The following is a 17,186-nucleotide window of genomic DNA, read 5'->3' on the forward strand; positions in this document are numbered from 1 at the left end:
CCTAGTATCAAATATGGCTCTTCCGTTAGGTCCGTAGAACAAGAAGTGATGTCAATACCGCATTAGAGTCACCAGGGAATGTTGTCCAGACCCTCCTACCTTTTGCAGGTGAACAGTGATTGATTTTATTCTGTTGTGGGTGGATCTCTTGAGGGCTTCAGAAAGGTGTCCTGACCAGGTCTCCTGACCAGGCCTTAGGATGGTCTTCCTTCCTTGGCAGTCCCTAGAACAGGTCTTTCTCACCTCTTTTCCACAAATGGAGAGAGTTGCTATTTCCCCAGCAGCTAGACTTTTCCTAAGCTTTGTATTTATGCTCTGACTTGTGTCCTCAAGCTCAGTTTAGTACCTGTCTGAAACTAATTTTTAGGAGTGGTTCTTTTTCAGGGACAAAGAGTCACCCATTTCCAACAGCATAAATCCATTTTTTTCTTCATCTGGTTGCAACTAGCTTAAGAATCCTTATTTTGAAACCAAGTATTTGCATTGTTAAAGAGCTGTAGGGCATCTTGGTATTTATACGATCCTGGTCAACCAGTTTGGTATTATCCCCTAAAACTTCAGAATTATTTAGAGGACAGAAGAAGGTTAGTAAATAAATTACAAAGCAATAATGAAGTCTTTATTTTTCCTAAGTTCTATATATTGACACTGTAGGTTGTTAACATGCCTGTAGTTTTCTAACCTTTTTCTTAGATTTCATTCTCAGGTTAGGTTCAGATCCCAGAGTAGGATTACTTTTAAACTATTATATATTTTATTTTGCTATGTTCTGTCTCCTAACTCTTGGTCAGAAAAAAGTTTAAATTGTTACAGGCAATTCCAAATAACAGGGTTGGGGCGGGGGGAGAGAGATACTTACCCATCTTTTCCGATGGCAGGTGGTGCTGGAATTGCATTGGTGCTGAGATAAGGGATTTCAACCCTTTCTCCTGTTCCATTTCTCTGGTTTGAGATCTCTTCCCTGGAGCTGATGTTTGCTACCGGAAGGGAGGCATGTGACATATACTACAATTGCTTGGCCATTGCGTGTTCCACTTAGTTTGCAAATGATTTCTGCCGCTGTTCTGATGAACTAAAATAAACAAATTACTCCTTTTAGGTTATGTGAGCAGCTGTCGTTTGAGAGATAATTTCAAATGCTTTGGTAGCTAATTTTCGGCTCTCATGTTTGCTTAGGAGGCATGGCCTTCAGAGGTCACATTGGGAGGCTACATCGAGTCTGTATCAGTGGAGCACATTAGTGGGCAGCTCTGCAAATCTTGCCTACATATCTGTTAATGCTAAGAGAATTATCACTGCATAGCAAAGCTGGCTTTTAAGTCATACAAACATTAGATTAATCCAGTGCTTCTCTTGCAAGTCTGATGCAGTTCATATACCCTGAATGATGCAGAACTGAATTTTGCATAGAAGGAATGTTAATTACTTTGGTAACTTTCAGACTAAATCAACAGCCCCTTCTGAGTGATTTGAGGCCTTGAGTTCCTTTCTGCCTCTTCTCCCCATCAGCCTATCTATGAAAGTTGCCTAAATGCAGAAGGCACACCCACAGCTTCTATACTGTATATGTGCTCCATAGAACCATTTATTGTGTAAAAAACATGGAAATCTCCAGTTTCATCATTCACAATCTCCTCCTAAATCATTCTTTGTGCTCTCAGGAGCTTTGGGATGTGTGTGTGTGTATTCTCTCTTCCTTTTTTCTTTAATTGAATCTCAGCTGCTGTCAGCATTCCATAGTTTTGGATCTGATGGAGGGGAGATAACCTTTGCTGATTCTCCGTTCCTTCCATAGCCCCAAATGCCCCCGTGCTGTTCCTGGGTTTCTGTTGTCCCCCAGGAATAGCGTTTCAGAGGTCTTTTGGGGCTGCAAGCAAGTCATGCTCTGTGGACATGAGAACATGATGAGAAAAGCCCTGCTGGATCCGATCAGTGGTCCACATAGTCCAGCACCCCAAAGAGTGGCCAACCAGTTGTCTTGGACGACCAACAAACAGAGCATAGGGGCCAAAGCCTTCTCCTACTGATACCTCCTGTCACTCGTGTTCAAAACTATACTGCCTCTGACTGTGGAGGTTTCCTTTACTTGGCATGGCTAGTAGCCATCGATAGACCTCTTCTCCATAAATCTGTCTGACCCCCTTTTAAAGCCATCTTTGCTTGTAGTCACCACTACCTCTTTTGGCACTGCATTCCACAATTTACTTATTGAGTAAAGAAGTATTTCCTTTGCTCTGCTCTGCAGCAATAGCCATCAACTTCATTGGGTGCCCCAAGTTCTAGTATTATGTGTACATTTAAGCAACATTTTCTTGTGTACCTGGAGAATTCCACAAGTATGTATTGATTTCTATTTTGTCTGAGTGGCCTGGTTTTTATTGCTTTTGTGACTTTGCACAGGAGCCAACCGCTTAACTTTTAGATATAGGGACAGAGACGTTGCTGGTCACCCTCACAGACAATCTTCGTAGACATCTGGATCGAGGCGGCTCAGCACTGCTGATATTATTGGATCTGTTGGCAGCGTTTGATACAGTCGATTACGATCTTCTGACCAATGTGGGGATATGAGGGACTGCTTTGCAGTGGCTTGTCTCTTTTCTCCATGGTCGGGGACAGAGGATGGTGCTTAGGGAGAAATTGTCATCCCGCCACCCTTTGGTGTGCGGGGTCCCACAGGGAGCAATACTCTCCCCATTATTGTTTAACATCTATATGCACCCCCTTGCCCAGTTGGTGCGAAGTTTTGAACTTGGGTGCCATCAGTATGCAAATGACACCCAGTTGTATCTGATGATGGATAGCCAGCTGGCCCAACTTGGCCCCAGATGACCTGGAACATGCTTTTGCAGCCGTGACTGGTTGGTTGAAGCAGAGTTGGCTGAAACTGAACTTGACAAAGATGGAGGTCCTGTGCTTGAGCCACGGGGGATTAGGTTCGGGACTCTGGCTCCTGGCCCTCGATGGGGCACCGTTAGTGCCAGTTCCGAGGGTTAAGAGCCTGGGGGTGATCCTGGATGCCTCCCTGAAAATGGAGGCACAGGTCACAGCGGTTGCCAGATCCTCTTTTTTCCATCTGTGGCAGGCCAGGCAACTTGTCTCTTACCGGTCAACCCATGACTTGACTACAGTGATTCAGGCAATGGTCATCTTTAGATTAGTTTACTGCAACTCGCTCTATGCAGGGCTGCCCTTGAGCCTGACACGGAGATTACAGCTGGTACAAAATGCAGTGGCATGTGTTATTACAAGAGTGCCAAATAAGATGCATATAACATCGATATTATGCGAGCTGTGTTGGTTGCCAGTGGAGTACCGGATCAGATTCAAGGTTCAAGGTTCTGGTATTGACCTATAAGGCCCTGTGCGGACTGGGGCCAGCATATCTATAGGACCGTCTCTCCCCATATATTCCCTGAAGGATGCTCCGATCAGGGGACAAACAGCTGTTGGTGGTCCCTTGCCTCCAGGAGGCCCGCCTAGCCTCGACTAATGCCAGGGCCTTTTCGGTCCTGGCTCCCACCTGGTGGAACGCTCTGTCAGCTGAGATCAGGACCCGTCAGGACCTACTATCCTTCCACCAGGCCTGCAAGACAGTTGTTCCACCAGGCACATGGCTGAGGTTGGACCTCCACCAGCCTGAAAAAAGGGGTGTATAAAATTCTAACCCTTCCTATGAAGGCTGTCCACCATCCTGTTTTGAAATTTGTAAGTCTGATTGCTGCCGCTGTATGAATAGAAACATGCTGCTGTTTTAATGATGTTTTAATGTAGATGGAATTTTTATTGCATTTTAATTGTTATCTGCCCTGAGCTCGCCTGCGGGGAGGGTGGAATAGAAATTTGAAATAAATATTTGACAAGTTTGAACATTAAATGCCCATCATATAAATTAATAGCCAAGTGGCCCCAATGTGCCGGTCTTTAAAAATGTGGATTGTGGCCACTTGAGGAAAAACATGGATGTTTCAGCAACCATATGGGGTTCCCCAAGGTTGTGCAAATTTTGAGGTTTAAATCCCCACAAAAACACTTGCCTGTGGTCTGCATGTGCACCCTAAGTGCAGAAGCAGTGAGGTGCCAGAGGCATGGGAACGGTGGGGTGCCAGAGGCCCAGGTATGGTGCAAGGTGGAGGGGAAAGAACCTGGGAAGGGTCTTGGAAGGGGGAGGGAAGAAGAAGATGTGCTTGAGAGGAGGAAATTGAACAGTCTAATGTTTTTTTCACGGGCCCCCATTTCTATTATATAGTATACTCAAATTATGGCTGGAAAATGTGTCCTCTCGGGGGGAAAACCCTCTTCCGTACTGTACAAAGGAGAAGAAATAGAATCCTGTCCTGTTGTTGTACTGTACAAATTCAGACAAGATGAGCAGCTTCCTGCTACTTTGCTCTGACTCTCAGGCTCAAACTAGATGTGATGGTTTTTAACTAGCCAGGATAGGGTTCCCCTGATCTTGCTCGCTTTCAGACTTGGTCCCCAGAGTGCCATGGGGTCTGATTTGGGCTGGGACCTTGCTGCTGGAGGAGGAAAGGCCTCTGACCCCTTCCTTCTGTCTTTCTGAACCAGATGGCCTGGGGGAAGCTGCTTGCCCTGTTGCACAGCTGCACTTGCAATATTCAATGCTTTTGGACTCCTGCAACAGGGAAATAACAGTCCTTGAGGAAACAGCATGGGATGGAGGCAGAAACCTCTCCTCTCTCAACACTGCTGTCTGTGGTGGCTGGAAAGGTATCTTCTCTGCAGCTGCTGTGCCTCTGCAGGGGAATGCAAGTTGGGTTGGGGGAACTCTGACATGACTTTCCTATCACTAGTGTGAGCTTCACCTTTCAGGGCAATTGTATTACAGGAGTAGATTGCTGAATTTCAGGGTTAGGTGCTCACCTGGCTTCAGGACACACATCAGGATTGTGCTATGGAGAGGCATTTCCAAATTATTTGTTCTCTCCCTGACTCATGATTCCTTGCAGCTCCAAACTAGGTGTCTCAAATAATAAACGGGCCACGTACAGATATGATAGGGGTTTCAGCAAATTGGGGGCGACTCCTTCCAGGAGTGCAGAAAAGTTTTGTTTCATAAGAATTCCCTTCATAAGAACACAGGAGGCGTAAAACTCCGGGAGTAGTTGAGTATGAATTAAAGGAGAAACAAAAGTGGAAAATACAACAAGGTGCAGGAATTGGCCTTCCTGTATTCTTTAGTATTTATAGCATCCTAGGTGGGTTGAGGAGTTCATGCTATGAGGTATGCCTCATCTGAGCCTTGTTTATTTAGGACGTACATTTTTACCCCACCGTTCTTCCAAGGAACTCCCTTCATAAGAACACAGAAGGCACATACATGGTTCTTCTCTTTCCTCCATTGTATCTTCACAACTACTGTGAATGGTAGGTTACACTGAGAACGTGTGGCTGGCATATTGAAACATATGTGGTAATCATCCATGAATAACCTTAACAGCAACTCCGGCCACAAATTGCTTTTTAAAATTCTGGGGTGTTTAAAGGCATTTGTAGAGACAACTACTGAGAGGAACTATGGAAACATTGCTTGTGCAGGTGTGTGCAAGAATGGCTGGTTTGTTTTGAATTGATTGTCAGTGCTGGCAACCTCTTCCACCTTTATCAAGCTATCATCTTTTTTTTTATTCATCTCTATTTTTACTGGCTTATGTAACCCTGCTCTGTCCTGACCTTAAATTGCCCCTCAATACTAATGTATCGGTGAGCTGCCTGCTTCTATTTTACTTTGCCTCTGCGGTGTGTCCATGTGGGGGATGGGAAGAAAAGCACCAACAAATTTGTGGAAATTTAGGATCTAACAACGGGTCATGTCTTTTCTAGATACATCTCCACGTTTTGGGGGTGGGGGTGGGGTACAGGCATTGTAATGTTTTCCACTTATTTTTGATTCCACTCTGAAATGGTTTTCTTATTTTTAAACCTTTTTTTCTTCTTCAGTTAAACCTTGCACCTTTAACTTTGGACCTTAAATTCAGCTCCTTACTTTACCTTAAACTTATACCTCAGGAGGGCTCTGATTCTAATAAACATATTTCTACTCGCACAGTGCTTAAGTGTTCTCTATTTTTTCCCCAAGCTGTTACCTCGAGAGCACCTTCCCCTTTGTGTTTGCGTAACCTCTATATTGCCACCTCTGTGAGTCCCACAAAAGGTTTTTGCTGCCACCAAAGGCTTCATCTTAGACCTCCTTGTTGTAACTTGTAATATAGGAAGGCTTTGTTATATATGACAGTGTGACAGAACAGTCAGCACGTGAGGGTGGTTGTGAGGAAAATAAAGGATAATTTTTTTCTTAAAAGTTGATTTTATTTGTAGGCACATAATATTGATAGTTGCAGTTTTGATGAGAGTATTGGTTTCAGAGTAGTTCTTAAGCGTGGCAGTTTCAAATACAGTTATAAATTTGCAAGCCCAGGCGAACAGACTAGTTTTCCAAACAAGTCTTCACTAACAAAATAAACTCAACACAGACATAGATTCACTCGGGCCTTTCTACACAGCTTGCCAGATTCAGACAGATTTATCTCTTGCTCAGATAAGCTCAGACTGAACAGGGAAGCATACAGTTCGCCTGTTTTAGGCAGAATATTTTCTCTGAACACCACATGGGGTTGTTGGCTCCCAAGTTGAGAAATTCTTGGAGATTTGGGGAGTGGAACCCAGAGAAGGTGGGGTTTGGGGGGGGAGGTAACTCGGGAGGGTATAATTCCATAAAGTCCACCCTCCAAAGCAGCCATTTTCTATACGGGGATTAATCTCTCTGGGCTGGAAGACAATTGTAATTCCGGGAGATCTCTAGCCACCACCTGGAGGCTTGCAACCCAACCACATATTTGTAATTAACGGTATTGCCGCCATCAAGAAAAAGAGTGCTGCTATTTTTAAAATATTTTTGTACAATGCTTTTAAATGTTTTATATGAAATGTTTTAAATGTTTTTAATGCTGTTATCCTCCCTGAGCCTGCTTGCGGGGAGGGCGGAATATAAATACGATAAAATAAATAAATAAAATAAATAGATACAGACTGTCTCAAAAACACACAGTTTCTTTAAACTTGGCAGAATAAATCCTTTCTCTCAGAAACACACAGACACTATCTGGCTGCAAACAGCTTGCCTGTTTTGACCAGAATCACACCAACAGTTCAGGCTTTACATAGGTTGCCTGATCAAACTAGAATAAAGCTCTAGATGGGTAGCCCTATTAGTCTATTTGTAGCAGTAGATAAGATCAAGAGTCCAGTAGCACCTATAAGACTAACAAAATTTGTGGTAGGGTATGAGCTTTCGTGTGCCACAGTTCACTTCGCTGCGGCACACAAAAGCTCATACCCGACCACAAATTTTGTTAGTCTTATAGGTGCTACTGGACTCTTGCTCTATTCTAGAATAAAGCTCTGTTCAGGCTTCCATACAGGTTGCCTGCTTTGCCCAGAATCAGTATTTTATGTTCAACATCCAGATACTCTGTCTTCACTCATCTCCCCTGTCTAAAGCAGTCTCCATACTTTCTCTCCACCCATTTTCTCAAAATTCCAGTTCACCCCCTAGGGTACTGCTGCTGCCCGATCAAATTATACTCTCACCCATCCAACCCCCCTCCTTTCCTCAGATGCGTGCATTTTAACTAACAGCCACAGCTTTAAAAACCCCACATTGGCAAGCAAAAATAAAATCTAAACTATTCAAATACAAAACATTACAGGCATGTTCTGAAGTGCTGCACTTCTCAGCTGAATACAAGTCCAGTTTGGATCAGGACTATGGCACAGAGAGAGGGGGGGGGGGCGTGGATCTCCACTCTGTTGCCATTCTTCTGACCTGGCATGCCTGGGTTGTGTGCTGTTTGCCCTGTTAGGGATTGCATGTGTACTGATGAACTACATGTTATGTTTCCACAGTTCGGCAGTGGTTCCCCCTGACTTTTGTAGCATGGGAAAATGGCATGGAGGCATGGCCTGAACCTCTTTTCTGTGCACTTCATAATCCTCACCTGATCTGTCTCAGGCCTGTGCATACTTGGGAAGTGCTGCCGAACATGCCTCCCCCCTCAGTATGGTGATGTCCTTAGGAAAAATGTAACCTCTGGTTACGTGCTTAATATAACACAGAACCGTGTATAAAGTCTTAAAATCAGCATTGACTCTTTTTTGCAAGTGATGGCTACAATTAATCAGATTAAAACTAAGTTTTAAATATGCAGCGAATGCATCTGTGCTTTTACCAACTGTAATGTAAGAACTGTAGCGAGGAATGCATTTCATACTTTGTGGTGGTTCCTCCTGACAAGCCTTTATAAAAACATGGGAGCGGCAGCTGATGGGACATAACAAGCAAAGAAAGTTCAATTAAGTTCCTCTGCTTTGACAAGTCAGTTGTCTGCTGAAGTTGCCTGATTCCCCTTTTTAGAAGATATTGTAAGAAATGCGGAAGAACTTGGCATTTGCCAGATGAATATTGGCTTCGTTTCAGGAAGACAGACAAGAGGGTGTGTAAAACTCCTGGCATTGGTTCAAGAAACTAAACTCTGAGGAAAAGGAAGGAAGACTTTGTTGAAGTGTGTATGAATTAATCAGTTGTAGCTTTTTCAGGATTTGTTGTGAGACATTGTGTTCTGAGAGTGCACAGATTGCTTTAGGAGGAGATCTTGAAGGATGGATTTGGTTTTCCAAATTGTATCTTATCCCCTACCCCCCATGTACAACAGTCTACTAAACATCAGTTCTCTGTGGATTGTTTTCAAGCTGCTCTCTGGAGCGATGAATGCAGCAAATTTCATTGCGCGTGTGTGTACTTTTGTCTTGTTATGATTCTCATGTTATTTGCAATTACAGAGGCATCTTAAATTTAAAGAGCAATTGCTATTCATCTTCAAAAGTATTTAGTACACAATTTTATTTTCTCCTCTTTGAATATTAAATATAACTGTGTTCTGTGAGAAACAGAATGTGGGTCTTTAAATTATTGTCGCAAGTATATAAACAAGGAACATTATTTTTTTTTCTTTCCAAACAGATCACGGGGGAAAATATATTTTTATGAAAAAGTTCTATCACATCAAGTGCAGCTATGCATTAGAGGAAAGTAACCTGCTTGTGCAGAGAAAAATCTACTACTTAAAAGGATGAATAGTGAAGAGGAATTCTATGACGCCGTTACAGGTGAGTAAGGAAACATGTAAAATCAGGCTGTGTGAAAGACCAGAATGGTGCATTTCTGCCCCTATCAGGAAGTTGTGATGTGAAAATATTTTTATGGAAAGGAATCCCTTGTATTTTTGAGCTGAGGAGGAGATTGTACCATGCTTCGTGGTGACCCTTTTGAAGTTTATCCATCTCATTTTGCTCAAAACCCATTTCCTTCACAAACAGCACTTTTGTGTAGGGCAAAGTATATGATATTTGTATGTGTGTCTATTAAACTTACTGCATACAAGTATGAGGTGCTGAGTCTGGGAATGATTTCCTAATGTGTCTGTTTCCACATGTACTTATGGAGAAATTGATGCATGCGCATTTGCCGTAAATGACAGTCTATATGCAATTGGTTGTATCCTATTTTATTCCCAGTACAAGGAATGTCATAATCCAAACAATATAACAATAACATTTACACAGCTAAAACCACAAACAAAATCACATGTTCAAACTCTTTTCACAATGTGCTTTATGTGTTTATCTAAAAATTAAAAGGCAGGTGCTCTGTTGCACTTTTTCTGCTAGATGGTTCGAAAACCTCTGGACCACCAGAGAGAAGTCCTTGCTGCAATTATATCAGCCATTGATCTTGCTAGTCTGTTAGTCAACTGGCTTTTCCTTCAAATATAAATTAGTATATGGAGGGGGGTTCAGATTCTTGAATCTGCCATCTTAATAATGCTGTCCTAAAGAGTCCATATTCCAAGTAACTATAATAGGACATGTTTTTCTGTGTCTTTCTATGAAAACAGAGAACTGGATCATATTGACGGTTGCATAACTGAGTAGGGTGGGGACTCATAATAGCAAGAAAGCAAAATAGCTGGTGTTGAGACACGAGAGTTTAAGATATTGTGGTAAAGGTAAGGGGAAAGGAAGAACTGGAAAATCACGTGGGTGTGATTTCTAGAACTCGATAGAAATGCAGGTAAGGTGTGGAATTGAGCAATTAAGAGCTTGCAGTCAGATAATCCTTGCTGCTTTTCTAGTCAGCACGAGTTACTTAGTTTGCATGCTTACCACTAGAAGAAGTGCAAATGGGTTCGTTCGGTGGATTAAAATTGGTTGGCTGGTGTTAGCAGAACATCATATTCTCAGTTGGTTTTAAACATTTTTGATCTGTCGGATATGTTTTTAAAATACAGGCTTTTAACACAGTGATGACTGGTGTCTGCCAGAAATAGTGGTGCTTGAAACATCAGCTCTTCTTGTCTTTTCCTCTTATGTTACCAGCCATTCTCTGCAAAAATACTTTTGTGAATAAAAGTATGTGTAAAAAACTCCTAGTTGAACACTTCTGGATAAGTATTGGAACTGTTTCTGAAAACATCAGTAAACCAGCATATATTCCAGTGATTTCACAGGAGGAAAATAAACAGATCTCTGGTTGGAGATTGGATCCAGGCTGTTTTGTGTGGAATAAGAGCAGTTTTCTACTTGGAGGGTCCAAATAGTAAACAAACATTCGAAATTCACCAAGAGAACTGCAGATGGGCTGTGCAGTGGGTAGTTAGATTGCATTCTGTGCCTCTTGACCCATGAAGGGGCACTCTCACTAGCTGATACTGTTCCCTCCAACCTTTATTTTACTTAACGTAGTAACACCCGTGCAATGCTGGTCACTATTATTCTTATTTGATGTAGGGATAGGTAAGGCTGACCGATGGCAAATTGTCGAAGACTGCACAATGAGTCTGTGGCGGGGGTGCGAGCTTAATGCCCTCCCAATTACAAAGCCCCCTTCACAAGATCACACTGTTGCATAAGAACATAAGAAGAGCCCTGCTGGATCAGACCAGTGTTCCATCTACTTCATCGCACTGTCTCTCACCGTGACCAATCAGCTACTCTAGAGGGCCAACAACAGGCATAGAGGCTAGGGCCTTCCCATGATATTGTCTTCTGCCATTGTTTCTCAGAGGCTTACTGCCTCTGAATGTGGGAGATTGCTTTAGTCACCATGGCTAGTAGCCACTGATGAATTTATCCTCCATGTATTTGTCTAGCCCCTTTTCAAAGCCGTATGAGCTTGTGGCCATCACTGCGTTCTTTGGCAGCAAATACCACATTTTAATCACTTGCTTGCTAAAGAGGTATTTCCTTTTGTTGGTCCTGAATTTACTGCCCATAAATTTCATTGGCTGCCTCTGAGGGCTAGCATTATAGGAGAGGTCTGTTCACTCTCTCTGGCTGATGCATAATTTTATAAGTATCTATCATGTCCCCCCTTAGTAATCTTTTTTTTCTAAAATGAAAAATTCCAGCTTTGTTAACTTTTCCTCATTGGAATTCCCCATTCCCTTCTCTGTCTTGGATCCCTTTTAGTGTTTTTTTGGTTCTTTAAGATGCCATTTTTAACCAAACAAAATTCAGTGGCCCTCAAGGCCAAGCGTTGGATAAAATCATTCTGATTCTTGAATAATTATTGTATGAAGAATTGCTTATGGAGAGTTTCAGGCACATCTGCACATTTCTCTAAAACAGGTCCACTTAAATGGTACTCAGATACATCATTATATATTTAGGCGTATGTTGCACAAAAAGATAAAATTACCTGTAGAATGTTACAAGAGAACTAGGTCATAAGGTTTTGGAATGTGCTGTCCTACTGGCTGGGAAAATGCAAACACTTCTATGTGTTTTGTGAAGTTATCTTGAAATGAAATCGTGCATAGAAATGTGTTATGTATACAAGAGCTTATGAAAGCAGAAAACCCTGTTTTCATCTTTTGAATGTTTTTGGATTGTGATGGTTAAAATTCAGAATACAGTGTTAACAGTTTGAGTGGCAGAGGGGGATTTATTCTGCTGCATTTTTATTGGAGCTATTACAATTTAAATTTCATTATTTTTGTTGCTGTTCATTAGGTAGCTTCTTTGTCCAAGATTATAGCGCTTGCACAGTCCTCAGTGTCTGCGTGTCTTATGAGGTGTCAGACAGCTTTGATGCTAAAAGTCTTGGTGTGTATTAATGTATTCTAAAAATGTCTGGTGTGTTTATATAGTTTGAGTATGCAGCATGTGTCTCTGATAGGCCATATCTTTTTGCTACTGGTAATTCTTTAAACCGAACAAAGGTTTCTATCTGCTATAGTAACCATAATGTAATAGTTTCAGGTACACACCTATAGATGTGTACAAATGCAGCTTTTAGGTCAGTTTTGTGTATGTTTGTTTATTGATCCTGGTACGTTTGAGTGAAACTCGGGAAATTTCCTCGATTAGAGCTGTGCTGTATGTTTGGGTGCAATGATTATCAAACTAAAAGGGGCTTTCATGTGTCTGTTTTTCCCTGCTTGCTATTCTTCCTGGCATTAGTTTAGTAGCATTTTTTTTTTTAAAAAGGACCCAAGCCTCCTGCTGACTACATGATAGTAGCCAGCTGGGGATCATTGGTCCAGTATGATGATACTGCTATTCAGATGTAGTTACACGGCTATGTTATTGTGGGGCAGCACACATCTGAGTTTGAATAGAGGGAGAAGAATAGAGGGAGAAGAAAAAAATGTGGGGTTGCCTCAGGCCAGGGCAGCTGGGCCAATACTCCCCATCACTGCAGCATGTCAAACCTAGTATTGGAACCGCCAGCAAGACAAATCTTAACAACAGCGTAACTAAGGAGACTGGCATACAGAAGGAAGATTCTGCGCATTTATCTCTTTATTTGGTCTCCAAATGCAGATGCTAACTTTTTGTACTTTGTTTTCAGTAGTGTGCGCATCCTCACTTGCATTCTGAGAAATGAGTATTTGATTTGCATCCCATTGAAAGGAGTGCAGTTTTGCTAGAAAGCTCAGAGACACATATCAGTCTGCATCTGATCTGATTTAAGCCATTACTGCTCTAGGGATTCATTGTCTGCCAATCTGGCAGTACGTATTGAAGCAAATGAGCTGGTAATGGAGAAATATCACCCCCCACTCAAGAATTTGAAATGATGTCCCGAAAGTGCCTGCTAACTTGCATTCCAATAGACAGATACTGTATTGTGGTGGTTTCCCTCTTTTGTATCTTCCTTGAAAACAGGATTTGAGTTTGTTTTTTAATGCAACGTGTAGAAATGTGCCCTGAATCCTCATACTTATTTTCATTTCAAGATCTTAATAATCAGTGGATTTATTGCATTATGTACAAGCTGGTAAATTTGCATTTAAAATATCAAATAGGTCAGTAGCTAACTAAAAGCTTCATTTTTCTTTACAAATTAAAAGGAATTTGGAACAGTCATGAACATTATTTTTATGATGATACATACCTGTTTGTAAGATAATTGAATTTTTGGTTAGCGTTACAACAGAGTTGCTATTAAAGTAGTTTTCTCTGTTTTAATAATGGATAGCGACTGATGGTCAAACTTGTACTTTTTGGAATATACTTCAGATGACTTTTCCTGTGTGTTACAATAAGTTTAATGCAGCAACAAGAGTCTGAAGATGGCCTGCAGAATTGCCAAGAGTGCTTCTGTGGAGTAGCTGTTTCTTGGGGGGGGGGGGGGGATTCCAGGTTTGTCAATTTTGCCTTGAATGTGGTGCTATCCAAATGTTTGTATATCCTTGAAGTGGTGACCCCGTAAAGACTTCCCTGATCAGTCCACTCTGTGGGTTAAGTGTATTTTGAACCTCTAGTCCTTATCTCAAGCAATAAATAAAATGGTTTGAAGATGAGTTGGCTGCACATTTCTGTCCCGAGTGTGTTTATATGGAGTATGCAAAACGCAAATCCTTTAGAAGCTGACAACAGTCTTGTTTCAATAGGGGAGGAGTGGGTGGCGGTAAGAGAGGAAGCCCGAAGGAGGAAGATTCAAAGATAACAAGAGTCATGGCTGCAGCCACGTAAATTTCACGTTAGTTGAGGCTGAGGTAGCCCGCACCTTTTCAGTTTGCCTGCTCTTGTCTTGTGCTTAAATTAAAAAAAAAACCATGCACATTGCAAAAGTGAATGTTCTAAGTCATAAAGTAGGAAATTGCTGTACAGACATCTCATTTTAACTTTGTCCTGTTTAGTGGCATTTGACAAGCCCTGTGCAGGGGACCCATCTGCTCTTTGACTTACCCATGAGGGTCATGGACGAGCCACCACTCCATGGTGAAAATACATGGAGGAAGGGCCCACCTGCATGCCCCCTTCCTGTGATCAGCTGTGTTCAGAAAGGAGCATCTTTTGATCACAGGGATGGGGCATACATGTGGGCACTTCTTCTGCACAGAGGCAGTGATAGCACACTTATGCCTGTTCTCCTTCCCTGTGCAGTGAGCCAACATGCAGATAGGTCATCCGCACCCAGCTCTGATGTCTCCCAGATTTGACTATCAGCCTGTGCTGGCTCACTTGCTTCCTCTAAAGATATCAGTGAATAAAAAAATCATGAGGTATCGAACCTGAGCCACAAAGCAATGTCTGTTGTCTGAAGCCATGGCTATGACAAAGTGTTAGTTACTAATAAAGATTATTTATAAAGTATTCATCATGCTGGTTGTGGATTTTCCGGGCTGTGGATTTTCCAGCTGTGTTGTGGATTTTCGACAGTACAATTCATCATGCATTCAGTTGAACTTGAGGTGAAAGTCCCTTACCCTTGTATGTGTTTAAAATTTTGTGTAAATCATAGGTGATAATTATACAAATATAACAGAAGACAATAAAAAATTCACTTACAACTGAAACAGTGTACTATGTGCAAAGTTAAAAGTTTAGACACCTGCTCACTGACCCAAACCTTTTAGATAATATTCCTGCTATTGTTAAATAATTTGATTTTTTTGGGTTAGCTTGACCAATGGGTCAATATTGAGAAGAAAAGGAAACTGTTATAAATCTTGTATCCTTTTATATATTGCAACCAGATATTATGGAGTATCCGTTGACCAAAATAAGGTTATTAAGTGGCATTCCAGAGTTGCTTCTAACTTTCATTAGTTTCAAATGCAATCTGGCTGTGGCCAACAACTTCCAAAGCACTTCTTGCCAGCTGTTGGCTCTTCTAATTACAGGCCTCTGTAGTATATTTCTCTTGCATTGTTCACTAACTTTTTTCATTCCCAGGAGCCAGTAAATGGTAGGTTAGATGCTTACAGAGAGCAAAATCTTAATTTGTATGATAACTGATGTATCTCCCCCTTTCCCCACTTCGACACATGGGTACTACTAACAATGTGATAGAGAACGTGAAAGGCCAACAATGCTGAATTGCATGGTTAGCAAGAAATATAATGAAACAGCTGTTGTCAATTGGCTGAAGGCAAATTGAAATTGAACCCAGGTAAGATGGAAGAGATGCTAGTTAGAAAAGCGGAGATCTTGAAGGAAATTATGCTTCCAACCTTTAATGGAGTCCAGTTGACCCTGGATGACTCGATGAAAAGCCTAGGGGTTATATTGGATCCAGTGCCACTTCTAGAGAAGCAAGTAAATGCAGTGGCAAAAAAAAGCTTTCTCCCAACTTAGACCTGTCTGGAAGATGGCTCCCTACCTCAACATGGCTGATCTGGCCACCTGGGTTCATGCCACAGTAACATTGAGACTAGACTACTGTAATTCACGTAGGTCTCCCCTCAGAATCAATTTGGAGACTCCAGCTGGTGCAAAACACTGCAGCTCATTTACTTTCAGGAGCTAGATGGAGCATGCATATCACTCCCATTCTGCAGTCACTCCATTGGCTACCCTTCAGTTAATGGCCTCCATTCAAGCTCATGACTGTTTCATTCAAAGCCCTTCATGGCCTAGGCCCCTCATCTGTAAAATCTGCTCTCTCCCTGTGTCCCCCCAAGGTAGCTTTGCTCATCCAAACATAGCCTTCTGCAGATACTACACTGCAATCGGGCTAAATCAACAACTGCCTGAATATGTGCTTTATCTGTGGTAATCCCCACCTTAGAAGGCAAACTGGATTCCAAATATGGTTTAGGAATGCAACTAGAGCAAGTGAACGGGGATGGAAAAGAGAACAGACAAGCTACAAGGGTGCTCATATAATACCAAGATTCGAGTCCACTGGCACCTTAGAGACCAACAAGATTTTCAGGGTATAAGCTTTCAAGAGTCAAAGCTTCCATTGGCATTAAGGCACCACTAGATTCAAATCCTGCTATTCCGCTGCAGACCAACTGCTACCTACCTAAAACATAATACCAACACATGGTTTGGAATTATGCATGACCCAGGCTTTTCTACTATTATTTCCTCCATCATCTGCATAAAAAACTGCCAGTGTGCAAATGCATTTTCTTTCTGTTAGCCTGTTGCTCAAGAGTGCGAGGCTTTCAGTATTAAAGTGGCTTCTTGATTTGTCCTCAAATGTACCCAGTCCTTGGCTTTGTGCCCTGTTGCCTCCATTCTGTCAGTGGAGTCTAATTCCTTTGTTAGCATGGCCATGCATCTGACATATATCTGAGGCTGATACTTTTCCTCGTAGAGGTTCATTTTTGCAACGCGTCAAGACTTCCTGGAAACATCTACAGGAGAATGGCTTGCTGTTTGTTTTAGCATGCCTGGGAAGCATCCTTTCTTGGGCAATTGTATCTCTAGTAACCAACAGATTAAAGCAGGGAGACACCCAGAGTTGGTTCCCTGTGAAATATATGTTGTGCTTGAGTTTCTAGGCGGAGGCTAGTTTCTTTCTATTGAAGTTGTTAACCTGAAAGGATAGAAGTACCATTGCAACCTGTTGGCCAGGGAACTGAAGGGAATTCTTATCTGATGGTTGATTTTCTTGTACGTTTTTTTGGTGTCGAGTCTTTCTTTTTTAGCGCTTGTCACACAGGATGAATCTGTTGTGTGATGCGGCCATGTTACCATTCAGTTTTCAGATGAAGCTTAAATAGTATTTGTTCAGGTCTTAGGGCAGCTCATTATACCCCTTGCGCATGTAAGTCAAAGTCATAATTACGATTTTTACCAGCGTCCAAGAGACAGGAAGAGTATTTTCTAGTCACAACAGAAGCCTTGTATGAATCTGCATTTTA

The 17,186-nt window shown here is 41.9% G+C and overlaps 1 protein-coding gene across 3 annotated transcripts in view; it reads left to right on the plus strand.

Annotated features, from left to right (window-relative positions):
• OSBPL2 (oxysterol binding protein like 2) overlaps positions 1–17,186 on the plus strand; it is a 98,994-nt gene that overhangs the window by 19,605 nt on the left and 62,203 nt on the right. For 2 of the 3 annotated variants that reach the window (XM_054980131.1, XM_054980132.1), the window contains one exon: positions 9,041–9,186. The exons of the other annotated variant lie outside the window; for it this stretch is intronic. In XM_054980131.1, the coding sequence (XP_054836106.1) occupies positions 9,150–9,186 (37 nt within the window). In that variant the 5' untranslated portion in view covers positions 9,041–9,149. The remainder of the gene's footprint in view (positions 1–9,040; positions 9,187–17,186) is intronic. 3 annotated transcript variants of the gene reach the window in all.

This window comes from Eublepharis macularius, chromosome 5 (genome assembly GCF_028583425.1).
Source record: "Eublepharis macularius isolate TG4126 chromosome 5, MPM_Emac_v1.0, whole genome shotgun sequence".
Classification (NCBI taxonomy): Eukaryota; Metazoa; Chordata; class Lepidosauria; order Squamata; family Eublepharidae; genus Eublepharis; species Eublepharis macularius.